The sequence below is a fragment of the Phyllobates terribilis genome, unplaced genomic scaffold (genome assembly GCF_046119375.1).
Source record: "Phyllobates terribilis strain yellow unplaced genomic scaffold, ASM4611937v1 Scaffold_5__5_contigs__length_657084704, whole genome shotgun sequence".
Classification (NCBI taxonomy): domain Eukaryota; kingdom Metazoa; phylum Chordata; class Amphibia; order Anura; family Dendrobatidae; genus Phyllobates; species Phyllobates terribilis.
Genome location: NW_027362765.1, coordinates 11,705,344 through 11,722,906, shown reverse-complemented (window position 1 = coordinate 11,722,906; position 17,563 = coordinate 11,705,344). Strand labels below are relative to the sequence as shown.

The following is a 17,563-nucleotide window of genomic DNA, read 5'->3' as shown; positions in this document are numbered from 1 at the left end:
TCAAATTATTGAGAATTTCATAAGAAGAACAATGGTGTGCTTGGTTTTAAAGTAACTTTATTCTTTCTTTCATGGTTTTTTTTACAAGTTTATGACCACTTATAAAATGTGTTCAAAGTGCTGCCCATTGTGTTGGATTGTCAATGCAACCCTCTTCTCCCACTCTTGACACACTGATAACAACACCGCAGAAGAAATGCTAGCACGGGCTTCCAGTATCCGTTGTTTCAGATGCTGCACATCTCGTATCTTGATGGTATGGTGTGGTATATGGAGTACAAAGATAGTGGGGCCATTCTTCATCAATGGAAACCTCAATACCACTGGATATCTGAAATTGCTACATGATGATGCGTTGCCCTCTTTATGCACTGAAGATGGCACGTTTCCTGAGTTTTTCCAACAAGATGGTGCACCACCACATTATGGGTGTCAGGTAAGAACATTCCTACATGAACACTTTCCTGGAAAGTGGATTGGTTGTCGTGGGCCAGTTGAATAGCCACCAAGGTCTCCTGATCTAACCCCCTGTTGCTATCAGTGTGTCAAGAGTGGGAGAAGAGGGTTGCGTTGACAATCCAACACAATGGGGAGCACTTTGAACACATTTTATAAGTGGTCACAAACTTGTAAAAAACTCATGAAAGAATAAAGTTACTTTAAAACCAAGCACACCATTGTTTTTCTTATGAAATTCTCAATAAGTTTGATGTGTCACAATGACCTCTTCCCATTGAAAAAAATAAAGTTGGATCCAAAATGGCCAACTTCAAAATGGCTGCCATGGTCACCACCCATCTGGAAAAGTTTTCCCTCTCCCATATACTAATGTGCCACAAACAGGAAGTTGATATCACCAACCATTCCCATTTAATTTAGGTGTATCCATATAAATGGCCCACCCTGTATATCCTCTAATGGGCTGTCAGACTTTGTAGTACTGGGAAAATCATTAAAGGGAATCATCTCTTTGGTATACAACTCATTGTTGCTAAAGATTTTGGGTGACCCCATGGTTCAGGTTTGGAGTAAGTGGGAGGAGGATGTCGGTAGCATTTCTACAGAGTAATGGAAAGAGGTACTGGAATCTCCAGGGTTGCTTTCAATAAATACGACGCAAAGAAGGTCTCAACTGTTTCTAGTTCATAGAGTTTATAGGACCCCCAAGGTATTGCAGAGAATGGGCCTAAAGACCGGTGACCGTTGCACATGTTTTGGACATGACTGAGACTGGTGGGGACTTGGAAGGAGGGCCGGGGGGTCGGTAGATTAATAGCAGAAGTGTTTAATATTCAAACCATGCTTAGCGTGAAAACCTGTGTGCTTGGATTAATGAGAGAGGTGGAAGGATCTTCCCAGGTACAGTTAGCTATTACTAAAATACTCTACCAGACTATAAAATCCATCCATTGCCAAACACTAGCTGGCAACCAGACCTCCCTGTGTAGAAGTGGTCCAAGCTCTCAACTCTATTTTAATGAAAAAAAAAGTTTATATCAAGACTGGGGACGGGTGGTAAATTTAGCAAAGTATGGGGAGACTGGATTAGGTGCACAGCTGTGGTTTTGGAGGAGCTGGCTAGAGATGTCCTATTTAATTTACTGATCCTACAAATTATGATTATCACCTGTCTGGGTAGTAGGTTGATGTACTTGACCAATTGCCTACAGTAACACTTATTTGAGTATGGGTATGGTTTTACTGTAATGCACATGGTGGGGAGGGTGGATGTTCGTTCTGAGTTGGGAAGGGGAGAACTATATGGTTGTTATTTGAATAACATTGAATGAACAATTGGTTTCTACAGGTACAATTCCTGTACATGTTCTGTATGACGACATGTAAAATAATTATTCTGATGTAAACTATGTTATTTGGTGTTTAATAAAGTTTATTGATTAAAACAAAAACATTTCTCATATTCTGAACAGGAAAAAGGCTTCTACCCGGTGTGAAGTCTCTGGTGTCTAATAAGGTGTGATTTCTGTACAAAACATTTCCCACAATCGGAACATGAAAAAGGCTTTTCCCCTGTGTGAGTTCTCTGGTGACTAACAAGATCTGATTTCTGGTTAAAACATTTTCCACATTCTGAACAGCAAAAAGGCTTCTCCCCTGTGTGGGTTCTCTGGTGCTTAGCAAAATCTGATTTCTGGTTAAAACATTTTCCACAATCTGAACATGAAAAAGGCTTCTCCCCTGTGTGAGTTCTGTGATGTGCAATAAGTTGTGATTTCTGTATAAAACCTTTCTCGCATTCTGAACAGGAAAAAGGCTTCTCCCCTGTGTGGGTTCTCTGGTGATTAACAAGAACTGATTTGTACTTAAAACATTTCCCACATTCTGAACATGAAAAAGGCTTCACCCCTGTATGAGTTCTCTGGTGTGTATTAAGATGTGATTTCTCTACAAAACATTTCCCACATTCTAAACAAGAAAAAGGCTTCTCCCCTCTGTGGGTTCTCTGGTGATTAACAAGAACTGATTTGCGGTTAAAACATTTCCCACATTCTGAGCATGAAAAAGGCTTCTCCCCTGTGTGAATTCTCTGGTGATTAACACAATCTGATTTATGTTTAAAACATTTCCCACATTCTGAACATGAGAAAGGCTTCTCCCCTTTGTGAGTTCTCTGATGTGCAATGAGCTGTGATTTCTGTACAAAACATTTCCCACATTCTGAACATGAAAAAGGCTTCTCTCCTGTGTGGGTTCTCTGATGCTTAAGAAGAACTGATTTGTGGTTAAAACGTTTCCCACATTCTGAACATGAAAAAGGCTTCTCCCCTGTGTGAATTCTCTGGTGATTAACAAGGTCTGATTTCTGGTTATAATATTTCCCACATTCTGAACATGAAAAGGGCTTCTCCCCTGTGTGAATTCTCTGGTGATTAACAAGAATCCATTTCTGGTTAAAACATTTCCCACATTCTGAACAGGAAAAGGGCTTCTCCCCAGTGTGAGTTATTTGGTGTATAGCAAGATGACATTTCTGTCTAAAATATTTCCCACATTCTGAACAGGAAAAGGGCTTCTCCCCTGTGTGAGTTTTCTGATGTTTGCGAAGACTTGATTTCTCTGTAAAACATTTCCCACATTCTGAACATGAAAATGGCTTCTCACCTGCGTGAGTTCTCTGGTGACTAACAAGATCAGGAGGAGCAATTCCTTTTTTAATGCTTATTTTGTGACTTTGATTTTCCTTATTAGTCGGTAATGCATCAGAAGACAGGACCTGTTTCAAATGATTAGATGACAGATCTTTGCTGTGAAGGGGTGATGGTATATCTGGAGTAATGTCATTCACTTCAATTGTATCTTGTGGGATATCAAGCTCATCTGATTTAAAAATTGAAGATGTCAGCTGTCCCTCTGATCTCCTGGTACAGTCATCTGCCAAGAATAAAACCAATTCTTATTTTTGAATAAAATATCCATGATATTTTTATTTTTGAACATTTCTACTTAAACTGTCAGTACAAATGGTAAGTTATGCAAAAATATTAAATTATTTACCAAGACAATGACAGTTCACAGTCTAATAGAAAACCTCATAGGATGAATCAGTAGACCGTGGTGTTTGCTTATTCCGCCTCCCAAATATGGAATAAAAAGCCACCAAACAATGTTATGTAGGTGAAAATAATACACAATAAAAACTTCTGCACATCTCACAAAAAAATAAGTCCCCACTCAGGTCCATCATCTGTCAATGGATAAACAGAGGTTTCCACATTATTAGTGGCTCAAAAGCTCTTGAAAAGTAACATGGCTTCCATAAACCAATTGACCAAAATCCGCTATCCCAAAGTCAAATCTCCCCCTCGCTTCGGAGCCTTGCAATGTGCCAAAACCATATTTAGCATCCATGTATTTGGCATTTGACTAGTGAGAAGAACACACTTAATTTACGGTGTGTGTGTGACCTGGAACACAATCAGGGCACAATGTGCAGACGGAGGTGCATTTTTTTTATATGGACTACAACCTAATACGCCTATTTCGAAATATTAATTCCCTTAACTCTCATCAAGAATGTGAATGAGCCTTCAAAGAGATGTCTCAATTCCACAAAGATAAGAACTTTGTAATAACTTTGGAAAAAATACACCTAGACTACACAAAAAAATCTCACAGATGTAATCCTTACGCAGAATGAAAAAGAATCTAATGAAGTATCTCCTGAGTTGGAAAAAGTAAAAATAGAACTTTGCATTAGAATCACAAATAATTAAGTTACAAATTAAGAAATTGGTCCCTACATAGACGGAAATAAAACAGAGAAAGGAAGATACATTTTTATGAGACAAATCAGATTATAACGCCAGTTGTATTTTCTACTGGGGTAAACAAAAAATCAGACAGTGGAATTATCAGGAAAAAACATCAACTGATTATTGAACTACTGACTCAGACTCAGGTAAGTATAAATTAGATTTTTTATTTATTTATTTTTTACAGGGCACATTGTCTTCAATGGATTAGGTGTTAGGTGACTATAACTGTCTTTTTTATTTTTAAATAAATGTGTTAAACAGGGTGTGGACTTTTATTTCTAACGGTTTACTGAACAGTCTCCATCAGTAAGTAGTGAGTAACTAGTGGTGAAACCTCTCTGGGGTAATTAGAGTATGGAGCTCGGTGGCTCTTGGTAATCTAAACTATCGGAAGGGCCAATATTTATTGTCAGATGAGTTTCAAGTGGAAATATTAGACATTTAAAAGAGAACTTTTTATAATAGTGCTGAGCTGAGGCAATGGTGACTTTTTTTTAAAGACTACCAGGGAGTTACAGACTCACATAAGTGAGGCAGTCCGATCCCACCACAATCAAACTAACATAGAATGAACCTGTAAAACAAAAGACAGATTAAAAAAAAGGTTACATCCCCATCAACAACGTATGTATGAGGGGAGAACTCTAACACTAAACTGGAGTTGCACTAATTTATGGTGGACCATTGGAGCTACTATGAGTCCTGACCAGAAGAGTAGAGAAAGTATTAGTGCCCCCATTTCAGGAGAGATTGTGCAGTAATCTGAATTCCTTAGGATTGAAAACAAAGCTATGACGCAAAGTGAATCCATGAAACCAGGATAAGGGAAACTCTGTTGTTATTGGACAGAAATTCACACTTGTCCCTCACTGCACATTTAATGTTGTCGATCATAAAAGTGAAGTTTGGCCAGAAAGACTGGACCTGGTCTTGGAGGGACAATATGAGCACATTCAGCAGCACAGAAGGGAGAGAAGGTAGATTCATCCAATAAGACATCAGGGTTCTAGGAAGACTTTAAGTTCTATAGAAAAGGGCTTTCAATGTCTAAAGGCATTTGCCCTGTTTTGCGTGGAGGAAAATGTTGTGATCAAGAGGCAAAATGTTGATCGCACAATTGTGATACGGCCGGAATACAGCACCGATAAAGCAGCCACAGTCAGCGACTGAAGAATCTTGGACTTCTCTGCATTAAGTGGTTACTACTCACCTGTGTAGCCATATGTAGGAATCTCCTCTTTACACCGCTCATCACCCCTCACATATGTCTCTGTAGTATTAATATGGGTCAGATCTTCACCCTGAAACAAATATTGTAAAAGTCACAGACAGATGGAGAAGTCACATCTATGATCAGCTCTAATCCTGCCATCTCCACCGTTCTCATTACACAGTATAAAACATATAATACTGGTGGATAAAACAAGACTGAACACAAGACCTTCACAGCCGTCTACTCATCATAGGGGAGAATCTCATGAGACCTTTTCTCCATCTACCTGATGATCCTGAGGAACATTGGGATCTTCTTGTTTACAGTCAAGTGAAAGGAGGGGATGGAGACATCTCTCTGGTGTTGTCCTTTTACTGGATAGATCTAAAGGAAACACATACAGTCACTAAATTCATTCTTTACGTATAGATAATTATAGGTCGAGTATATTTAGTCCTGTCTATTACCTGGTGATGTGAGGGGCTGGGGAACCTCCATCATGATGTCCTTGTACAGATATTTGTGTTCTTCTAAATACTCCCACTCCTCCATGGAGAAATAGACAGCGACATCCTGGCACCTTAAAGGAACCTGACACATACAATGATATCGTCATCCCCCCAATCCCTTCACAGCGATACTGTATAATGTCCAAGCATTCCCAGCAATGTCACCTCTCCAGTCAGCAGCTCAATCATCTTGTAGGTGAGTTCTAGGATCTTCTGCTCATTGATATCCTCATGTATCAGAGAGTGAGGTGGAGGCCCAGTGATTGGGCTAAGGGGTCCTCCCCATCCCTCAGACACAGGGTCCTGAAAGCGCTCACTAGAGGTCTTCTTCACTACTGTGTAATCCTGGTTATTGAAAGACACATTAATAAATCTCACTACAGACATTTCCAGAGTCCTCACCTCTCCAGTTCTGTCCATCTGTTATTCCCTTAGATAAAAATGATGTAATGTGACGCCATCAGAATCTCTCACCTCTCCAGTAAGCCGGTAGAGGATCTCTAGGGTGAGGTGTAATATTCTCTCCGCCATCCTGTCTCTAACCATATCCATCGTTGATGGGTAAATCAAGAAAATTCTGTTATATAGAAGATCACTGAGAGAATCTGATATTGTAGGGAAGGGACCTGAATGAGAAGAAGATAAGCTGATGGAACATCATAAAAATCCTGTGTAATAATACAATTACTGGAGATAATAAGGGAAAGAAACAGTTTCTTCCTCAGAGTCTGTAGCTGAATACCTTTCTCATAGACTCATCTTCCATAAAGCTAATTCTCGTCTCATTTACCGACACTGGAATCGACATTAGCAATACTGCAGGAGATATTCATTACACGTGACATGAGAAATAACTATTTCATGATAAGGACGACATCTTCATCTTTTACTACAGCTCTAGAACCATAATTGGCTAGAGTCTGTCACTGACTACATCTCCACCGGCCGTCTATATGAATGTTTCCCGTCTTCCCCGGACTGTAATCTTTTATCACGTTAGATCTAATATTTGATTCACACACAGAAGTTTGAGGCTTTTATAAAAGATTTTTTGTTTGCACAAACACCGCAACAGAAATTATTTGATACCAAAGTCTCCATGTACAGCATTTTATGGGGTTTATTTCTGGCCTTAGGCTTTCCTATAATACAAGAAAAACACCAGAAAAAAAAACAGATATTAAAATATTTCAAAAGAAAATTGGCACCAACAATTCTTGTAAAAAGAAAAAAACATACAAAAAGCATAAGACACGTTTTATTTTTTAACACGTTAAACATTTGTTTTTTAAAAAGAAATTAACTCTTTTGTGCACCAGAACAGAGATGTACACTGCAGAGATGGCACAGGTGCGGCGGCAAAAAAAAACCTGGAAGTTAAACCACTTGCTGCTGTGAAAAGCAAAAATGGCATCTAAGAAGGTTTGACTGAGTTCGGTTCAATGCCCCTCCTCCCCCAAGTACTCGATAGTATGGGGCTGCCTAGCTACTACAATACTTAAATGCCTAATAATGGTGCCTGGGCCTGCAACATATGAAAGTCTATTAGGTCGGGCCAGATGCAGCGTCCAATAAGTTACCTTTTAACACCCCCCACATTAGACTAAAGTTGCATGACAGTACTGATTTCGGGTTGACTATATAATGTATTTGGGGGCCTCCTGACAGATGATGTCAGGGCAGAGAAGGATCTGGCATCCTGAACTTCAGAGGCTAATCCGTTTGTTCTTCCTGTAGATAATCCTCCGCTAGAGAAGTCTGGAGGAGACCCTCTCACACAGAGCACAGGAAAGCTGGAATATTTGTGTGTATGGAGGAGTCTGGAGAGATAGCCGTCTGCCAAATGACTGTTCAGCCAACACTTATCTCTTGTGTATGGGGCTGTTAGTATTACAGTGACAGGCAGTGATGATACACGGCACTACAGTAGTACAGTGCATCATCTGAGCAATCAGGCTTGTATGTTGTACGATTGCACTAAGGAGAGTTGTTTAAAAAAGTAAAAAAAAAAAATGTATGTGAAAAAATATATATCACAGTTTTAGCAACAAGAAATTCCATCATTATAGGAAACAGACTTACTGTACAATATTAGTTAAGCCTAATAGTGTCATAGATAGAAATAACAGGTTCCACAGCAATAGCTGTAATTGGGCTCCCCAACCTCAAAAGGAAAAAAAAAAATTTCTATATATATTTGGTGGAGTCAAATTTCCCGACTCTGCAGACCACATGCTGCCGTTGATAGAAAGAAGAATTGAAACAGATGCGAGTGCCAGGATTTTTTTTCTTCTATGAACTGTGTCTCTCCACGTGCACCACCACTCGATAACGGAGTGCCGACTTCTTCCATTGGACTTGACAGAACCGTACCAGATGGTATGGTGATGAATGATGGAGACCAAGGTCCTAAAATAAACTTCAAATTCTTGTTAAAAAATAAATGAGAAGTACAGGTGCGTCTCACAAAATTAGAAGATCATCAAAAAGTTAATTTATTTCAGTTCTTCAACACAAAAAGTGAAACTCATATATTATATAGGGGGTATTGTCAAGAGGAAGATGAGAGACACCAGACCCAACAATGCAAACGAGCTGAAGGCTGCTATCAAAGCAACCTGGGCTTCCATAATACCTCAGGAGTGCCACAGGCTGATCGCCTCCATGCCACGCCGCATTGATGCAGTAATTGATGCAAAAGGAGCCCGAGCAAGTATTGAGGGCATTTACTGAACATACATTTCAGTAGGACAACATTTCAGATTTTAAAAACATTTTTCAAGCTGTTGTTATAAAGTATTCTAATTTACTGAGATAATGACTTTAGTGTTTTCATTGGCTGTAAGCCATAATCATCAACATTAGCAGAAATAAACACTTGAAATAGATCACTCTGTGTGTAATGACTCAATATAATATAGGAGTTTCACTTTTTGTATTGAAGAACTGAAATAAATTAACTTTTTGATGATATTCTAATTTTGTGAGAAGCAGCTGTATATACATCAAATATCAGGCACCACACTTTATGAATGCATTTTCTGCATGCAAAGGAGCGCCACCTTTTTTTTATTTTTTTCTGATAATGTTCATCCCCTAGTGTGCATGTCCAGAAGTGACGTGCTTTAAACTGAAACGCCAGATAAAATAATTGCCGCCGCACCACTCGTACCCGTGATTGCACATGCCCGTAGTTATGCGTTCTATGCGGGAGTGCATCTAGGGTCATTTATCCGCGACCGCCCATACCCGGACGTGTGCGTTCCACACCGGAATGCATGATGAATTTGGATTGCATTCCACCAATATAGGAAAGTCCTGTATCTGAGATCAGTATCTTGGGAGGCTAAAAACAAGTATTGCACATCCTCCCATCATGCAATAGGCAGTAGATCTACTTTATCACTACATAAAATATGGGATGGCAGCTGAAATAGGGCAGAAAGTTTCCTCTAGAGTAAGTGTGGAATCAAATATTTCACATTTTGATCCAATGAATAAATATAAAGACAAGTATGTGCGGTCTACACTTGTAAGAAAATGCAAAAGTAAAGTGTTAAAAATGTATCCCTAGTAATGGAACAGTATAAAAGGTCCAGACAGGAGGAAGTATGTTCTGTTAGGAGCCCCTAATCCAGCATGGCTTGTGCTAGATGTTCTGCCTGTGCCGGCTCAGGTCATATTGCCAGATACTGCAAATTGTCAGGTACAAAAAGAGAGAGGAAATATTGCTCTGGTAAATGTAATAAATGTGGTCACTCTGGACATATTGCAAGGAATTATTATTGTGAGGATTCCAGCAGTATTGTGATGGTGAACAGGCATTTACACAGACAGAATAGCATTTTCTCTCAGTCTCATGTGCCCCACCATGTGCAGAAGGGCCGATTACAACCAGGGAGGAATGGGTAATTTTGCCCCCTAGTGAGGCCTTGATATAACTCAGTACATCCAGGTGCAGCAGAGTCTCTAACAGAGCTGCACTGAATAAGGAAAGAGCCCCTGACTGTGGTGGCTCCTCCCTGGGCCGTGGCGATTGGTGATCCCCTCAGCTGCCCCTTACTGGCCAGAGAAATAGGAAGTCCCCGAAGGGACCAATAAAGTGAAAGGAACGCCAAGCCGTCCCATAAGTATATAAACACAGTTATGTCCCACCCTCCTTCCTTTTCCCAGGTGGTCCTGGAATCGATTGTGCTGCAATAGAAGGATCAGGTCAGCTAATTGAGGCCCTGCGAGCTGGGTTAGCACAGGGGGGCAAGTGCTGGTTACAGACCCTCATTACTGAGCTCAGCCCTCATCCCTCTGTCCCCGGCCCAGAACCCATGGTACCCCCGCTCCTAATGCCCGCTCATCCCCCTGTCCCCGGCCCAGAACCCCTGGTACCCCTGCTCCTAATGCCCGCTCATACCCCTGTCCCCGGCCCAGAACCTCTGGTACCCTCGCTTCTAATATGCTCCCCGCCACATCCTCACGCAGCGGGACCCGCACCGCTGGCAGTCCTGTCCGCACCACTCCCCCTGCCAGTTATGTTGTCACCGCCGGGCCCACTGTGGTCGCCGCACACCGCTGCCCCAGCACTACACACAGCGCATATCTCTTGCCACACCACACTCCCCAGCCCAGCATGCCACGGGGAAGCGGCTGCGACTTCAGCGGCTGGTGTGGCGCTGGCTTCAGGCTCACGCCTGCTGCATATGTCCTGCTCCATCATGCTCCTCAGTTCAGTGCAGCATATGGCGGGGCGTCCGGCTGCAGCACCGGTGGCTGGCGCGGCGATGGCTCCGGGCCTGCGCTCATCGCTGGTGGCCACAGCGATCCAGACACTGCCGCTACCCCTCAACCCCTCATACTCACCTCCTTGGTCCCTGTGTCCAATGGAGGAGCACCCTGGAGAGCAGAGGTCCAGCAGGCACTCCCGCCCTCCAGAGCGCTTCAGGCACAGTACTCCCCTGCCTCGCCGAAACTGCTGTCGACAGACTGATAAGTCCCCGCCCCCTCAGCACACTGCAGAGGCTGAGGCAGAGCAGAGCGCTGGATGGGAATTCTCAGTCAGGAGCTGTTGTCTGCCTCCCCCTCAAGCACTCCCACACAAAAAAAGCCACCAATAAAAATAAAGGAAAAAGTTCCCAAAACACTACACAAAACAATACACCACTAACATACGCGTCAAGGAACGCATTTATCTCTGCGCCCCCTGAGATGACAGTAGCCCAGCTCTCATCCATTCACCTCGGCAGCAATAGCAACCCCGTGTCCTCCGTAACTACAGCAGCGCGGCCTGCAACTGACCCCATCAGTTTCACCGTGGCCTTTATGCCTATCAGCTGGCCACAATTAGTACCCGCATGCCATCGCGGGATACCCGATAACATAGCAGAACAATCCCCCACCCCTCCTCACGGAGAGAGAGACATCAGGCGCACTTGCCGCAGTTACTCTGAAGAAACATCCACATCCTCACACACACGTCACTGGCGAGGGAAGCAATTAGCACATTCACGGCGGAGATCGGCATCCCACAGGAGGGGTCACAGGTTTCGGTGAATGAAAGTAGCAACAACTACTTGATAGCGGCCCTTAAGGCCCTAGTTGAACAACTATCTGCACCACCAGGCACGACAAATAATACTAAAAAAGTGACACCGCCATTAGCCAGCATGCATAAAGACACATTCTTTTGTGGGATTAGCCCATTAGGATCACACATAGACAAGGAAACCAAAACAAAAATATGGCAGAACGAATACATCAACATATGGTCACTCGTATCTGCTGACCAGCATACGATCGACAAAGAGAGAAGGGTAGTCGACAGACCGTTCGAAAAGCATAGACAAAAGGTCGCAAAATCAGTGAGCAACTGGTTACAAGCGTTATCTGTGCTGGGTTGCATTATGGGCCAAAAACATCCGGAACGCTGTTCGGAACTATTCATATACCAAGATACAGTGTATAACTCGTACAAAGCCCATGGCGGTTCAGCATGGTGGCGCTATGACGAAGAGTTCTGGAGGCAGTTGAGCCCTGCAACCACAGCTAAGCTGGGGGATAAAAGCTACCGATGTCTGGCTACAACTAATGCTACCACAAAAACACCATCCCTTTCCATCAGCGGCTACTGGGCAACCGGCAACAGCAGGCCAAAATGCAGTGATCGTACAAAGACCAGGGGCCTGCTGGCAGTATAACGAGGGACATTGTCTTTTTTTCAGCTTATGCAGATACAAATATGAATGCTCAGCCTGAGGGGGAGCTCACCCCGTGGTAGGATGTTCTCGCCCGACGAGCAAGGTATCAATTAAACTCTCACAGTCAAAATCTAAGGACCCTGATGAGTGTGGGTCCTTGGATGGGTCCTGCGATGGGCCCCTGGCTAGACATAAATCATATAAAAACAAAAAACAGACGCATAGTGGCAGCAATAGAACTATGGGGCACGCGCCTGGCTAACAAAAAACATCCGTTTTCTAACGACGAGAGAATATATGTGATCAGTGCAGATTAAATGTTAGAATTGAGTTTCTTTTACAGCCCTTTATCAGCGGCATTTCGACTAGTGGGGTTGGCATTTCACTTTCAATTATTGAATTGGAAAGATGTTACGAAATAATTATTAGACAAGCCTTGAAAGGTTGGAAAAGATCTCAACCGAGCAAGGAGAGTAGACGTCACACTTCACTAAATCTGTTAAGTTGCATAATGTCCCTCACGACAGTAACATGCCATTCCCAATATGAGTCGACATTACTGTCTGTCGCTTTTGGGATCGCCTTTCTCGGGGCGTTATGGATCAGTGAACTAGTCCCTTGGTCATAGAAAAATACTAGTGGAGGATTAATTTACGAAGACGTGGTAATTGCCAACAACGTTATACGTCTTAGGGTTCTTAAGACTAAATCAGATCCATCCGGTAAGGGTGCCTGGGTGCTACTGCACCCAACAGACGATACAGTCTGTCCGGTGAAACTAGTGAAAATTACCTATCCGTTAGAGGCCAAGGCAGTTTCTTCTTAGCACACATTAACGGGTCTGCACTTACAAGGTATCAGTTTCAAACAATATTCCATAAATGCTTAATAGCAGCAGGGGTCCAGCCCAAAGAATACAGTACACACTCATTCTGCATAGGTGCGGCTACAGAGGCGGCAGGACAGAAACCGGAGTTCAGACAATAGGTCGCTGGCGCTCTGCTGGCTTTGTGAGATACATAAGACCAGACTTGTTAATATACAGTTGTTTATTTTCTTCCAGCAGCAGTATTTCTAGTAATGCTATTGGGGATGTTATCATCTAATATGATGATAGTAACAGTACTAAAATACCGGTATTAACCCCTTCCCGACATGCGCCGTGCATGAACTGCTCTGCGGGAATTGCGTTCACGCAAAGAGCAGTATATGTACGGTCTGTACCACCCCCCCATGTCGGCGATCGCTGTGATTGGCTGGTTAATTCTGACCAGCCAGTCATAGCAATGTTTGAATAAAGTTTGAAAAAAAACAAAAAAAACATATGACATGCTGTGATCAGTGCTGTGTGACAGAGCACCAATCACAGCCGTCAAATGGGTGAGGTGATCCAGACGTCACCTCTCCTGATTAACCCCTGTGGCGCCGATTGGCTAAACAATAGTTTCTGACCAATCAGCGCCAAAGGGGTTAATCTAAAATAGCGATCACCACTCTGCACGCCATCTTTACCTCAGTGTTGGTGTGCAGAGCGGTTGTGAGACCCCCTGCTGTACCTGAGAGAGAGACATTGGTGGCCGGTGTGATCCCCCCCTGCGATCCAGTGCTGTGTGTGGAGCCTCCTGCTCCTGCGATCTCCTGTGTGATCTGAGCTGTGTGCTCAGATCTCCTCCTGTGCTGCTGGCTGCTGTGTGACTCCTCTGATCTCAACAGCAGCAGCAGCAGTTCCCCAGTCCCTGCTCCAGTCCCTTCCCCTCCCCCCACTCCCAATTTTTTGCACACATTTTTTTGTGCGTGGCGTCCTGCGCTGAGCATCCGTGCTCTTCCCGTGGCCGCAGCGCTCTGATCAGTACCACTGCTGATCAGAGTCTGCGCCAAGGGACTTTTTCTTTTTTTAGTTAGTTAGAGTAGCGGACGTCACAATGTAAGTGACGTCCGTTTTTTTTTGTGTTTTTTTTTAAATAATAGTAGTTAGTATAGTGTAGTTCTATAGATAGCGAGGTAGCGTATTAGAGTAGCGGAAGTCACAGTGTTTGGTGATGTCTGATTTTGTTTTAGAAAGAAAAAAAATAGTTCAGAGTAGTTTTATAGGTAGCGTATTAGAGTAACGGACGTCACAGTGTTTGGTGACCTCAGATTTTCTTTTGCAAAAAAAATCATTTTTTGTGTTCAGTAAATTTTTAGTGAGTGCATTAGGGGAGCATACATTACAATGTTGGTGACGTCCGTTTTTCTTTTGCAAAAAAAAAAAAAGAATAGTTAGCGCCGGGTAAATTTATAGGTATGGCATTAGTGTAGTGCACGTCACTGTAATTTTTTTTAGACAAACTTTTTTTTTTTTTTTTTTTTTACACCTATTTTTCTTTTAATTTTTTTCGTTCTATTTCTTCAAAATTTTTACTTTTTCTCTCTCTTATTTTTTAGAATAAATAGTACCCCTTACACAGGCCCCACACAATACACGTGTAAAACACTGATTACACACACATCACCAGTGTTTTGAAAATTAAAATAAAAGTGTCCCATTCATCAAGAAGACGCTATTCGCCAGAGGAGGCATACGGATTCCTTGCCTCCAACCCAGATTCAGGCAGTTAGGAAGATCCCACGTTCCTCTATTCTTCTTCCTTCTCCTCATCTAGTGAGGAAGAACCCCCAGCAAGGCGTCCTAGGACCCAGGCAACCCCTACAGCAATTGATCCTATATGGACTGCACCCAGTGGCTTACTGCCAATGGCGGCAGGCCACGCAACTGCTATGGGGCCCGTGAGCCGGGGGGCCCAGTGTCAGCACCTGCACCGCATCGGCCGCCCTCTGCATCGGGACCCGCTGCCCCTATATCGGCCCCCCCTGCACAGCCAGCGCCCCACTTTCTCCCCCCTGCTCCACATTCAACTGTATCGGAGGATGCATTTGAAAGCAATGATGGAGGAGGGAGCGTCATGTGACACTCTCTCTCCCATCATTCCTCCTCTGCGTCTGACGTAATGGCGCGATCACGCGCCACGTTGTGTCAGCCAGTTTTGCTGACAGATGAGAGAGACACGCTGCAGAGAGTGAAGCAGCGGGGGAACGAGGAGCGGTAAGTGTGTATTTATTTTTTTTAAATCAGTGTGTACCCTATGGGGAGGAGACAGCAGCTGCATTTAAACCTATGGGGGGGGGGGGGTCGCACTTTTTACCCAGAGGCCGCATTGGTTACCCAGGGGCCGCACTGTTTACCCAGGGGCTGCACTTTTACCCTATGGGGGGCTGCATTATATTTCGTACAGGACCATGGGGAGTGCCTTATACTGTGTGGAGGACCATGGGGAGCTAATTATACTCTGTGGAGTATGAAGGTTTGTGTGGGGCCATTATACTGCGTGGAGGGCTGTGTAGGGTCACAGTTGGGGGATCATACTGTGTTGGGGTCACCATTCTTTGCCCTGGGAGTTGAGGTGGGGTAAAGTGGGGTTATTATACTGTGCATGTGGTGGATATTGTGGAGGAATTCAACATGGGGGTATCACTGTGTTGGGGTCACCATACTTTTCCGGGGGAGGTGGGTACAGTAGGGCAGTAGGGTCATTATGCTGTGCATGTGGAAGAATTCACCATGGGGGTATAATACTGTGTTTGGGGGACACTTTTGTTGGCATCATACTTTATGGGGGCAATGAAAGAGGGATCTGGGACTTCAGCAAGAGGAAAATTACTATGTTAAGGCTGGAAAGTTGTGAGATCTGCTCTTCTGTGACCCTGACAATTATTTACATTTTTTTGGGGGGTGGGGAGGGGGCCCGATTAGAACTTCTGCTATGGGGCCCCATGATTCCTATGTACGCCCATGACTGCACCCCCCGAAAATTATCAGCCTGTAATTCCGGATTTCATCGGCAACTCAGGAATCCAATTTGATGTTACAGGCCTCACTGAAATTGACTTCTTTAAATTCTTTTTCAGCGATGAAATAATAAATGTTATGGTGGCTCAGACAAATTTGTATACCCATCAATTTTTCACCCAAAACCCAACGTCATCATATGCCAGATGGACCCCTGTAAATGCAGCAGAGATTATGACATTTTGGGGCATTGTGCAACATATGGGCATAATCAAAAAAATAGAACTTCGGCAATACTGGAGTACTCATATTCTCTACAGCACACCGGTATTTCGTATGGTCATGACAAGGACACGATTTGAAGCGATCCAAAAATGTTTGCATTATAATGATAATGCGCAGTGTCCTCCCAGAGACGATCCTTACTTTGATCGTCTATACAAAATTCGGCCAGTAGTTGAACACTTGAGCAGAAAATAATGCTGAGGCGTACAACCCCCCAAAGGGACACTGCTATAGATGAATCTCTGGTTCATTTTAAAGGGAGGCTAAAATTCCGACAATACCTGCCCATTAAGAGGGCCAGGTACGGAATAAAGCTATACAAGCTGTGCGAGAGTAACTCAGAGTACACCCACAGATTTAGGGTCTACGAAGGGAAGGACACCCAGATTGCCCCCCTGAATGCCCTCCTATCCTGGGGGTGGGTGGGAAAATTGTGTGGAAATTGCGGCACCCACTGCTGGATAAGGGTTATCACCTCTATATTGATAACTTTTACACCAGCATCCCGCTCTTCAAGACCCTCTCGGTCAGAGGTCCAGTTGCATGCGGCACCGTGCGAAAAAAATCAGAGAGACCTCCCTAAGCCACAAATTGGGCAACCGCTGAGAAGGGGTGAGAGCAGAGCCCAATGCTGCGATAACATGTTGGTGGTCAAGTATAAGGACAAGAGGGATGTCCTTATCTTGACCACCATACACCGTGACAACAGCTCCCTTGTCACTGTCCGAGGTACAACAACATAAGCCCCACAGCCAAATTGTACCTTGGACTATAATAAGTTCATGGGGGGTGTAGATCTTTCAGATCAGGTCCTCAAACCATACAGTGCCATGCGAAAAGCTAAAGTATGGTACAAAAAATTAGCAGTGCACATTGTACAGATAGCACTGTACAATGCTTTTGTGCTGTTTAGATCTGCAGGCAATACAGGGATCTTCCTTCAGTTTCAGGAGGTAGTCATTAAGACCCTAATGTTTGGCACTCAGGAAGTTGAAGGTCCCAGTACTTCTGAAACGGATAGTGCCCGTATTGTCCTAGGTCAGCATTTTCCAGGAGAGGTTCCCCAAACTTCGAGGAAGGAAAGATCATAAAAACGGTGCAGAGAATGCTCCAACAGGGGAATCCGAAAAGACACAATTTACCATTGTGAAACCTGCCCCGAGAAACCAGGCCTTAACATGAAGAATTGCTTCAAAGCGTACCACATGTCCACAAATTAATAAAATTTGTTTTTACCCTGTTGACACAACACACTTTTATAATCT

At 43.5% G+C, this 17,563-nt stretch overlaps 1 protein-coding gene and 1 long non-coding RNA gene across 4 annotated transcripts in view; one reads left to right on the top strand and one right to left on the bottom strand.

Moving 5' to 3' along the window:
* The window catches only part of LOC141270600 (uncharacterized), a 472,756-nt gene that overhangs the window by 303,177 nt on the left and 152,016 nt on the right, over window positions 1-17,563 (top strand). The gene's annotated exons all lie outside the window — the stretch shown is intronic.
* LOC141270506 (uncharacterized) overlaps window positions 1,871-17,563 on the bottom strand; it is a 103,138-nt gene continuing 87,445 nt past the window's right edge. For 2 of the 3 annotated variants that reach the window (XM_073680516.1, XM_073680515.1), the window contains exons 2-7: window positions 6,474-6,625; window positions 6,165-6,344; window positions 5,958-6,081; window positions 5,777-5,874; window positions 5,488-5,578; window positions 1,871-3,393 (exon numbers count right to left, since the gene is read on the bottom strand). In XM_073680516.1, coding sequence (XP_073536617.1) covers window positions 1,943-3,393; window positions 5,488-5,578; window positions 5,777-5,874; window positions 5,958-6,081; window positions 6,165-6,344; window positions 6,474-6,551 — 2,022 coding nt within the window. In that variant the 5' untranslated portion in view covers window positions 6,552-6,625 and the 3' untranslated portion in view covers window positions 1,871-1,942. Of the gene's footprint in view, window positions 3,394-5,487; window positions 5,579-5,776; window positions 5,875-5,957; window positions 6,082-6,164; window positions 6,345-6,473; window positions 6,626-13,743; window positions 14,254-17,563 lie in introns of those variants that run through there. The other variant, XM_073680514.1, reaches the window with a different exon arrangement.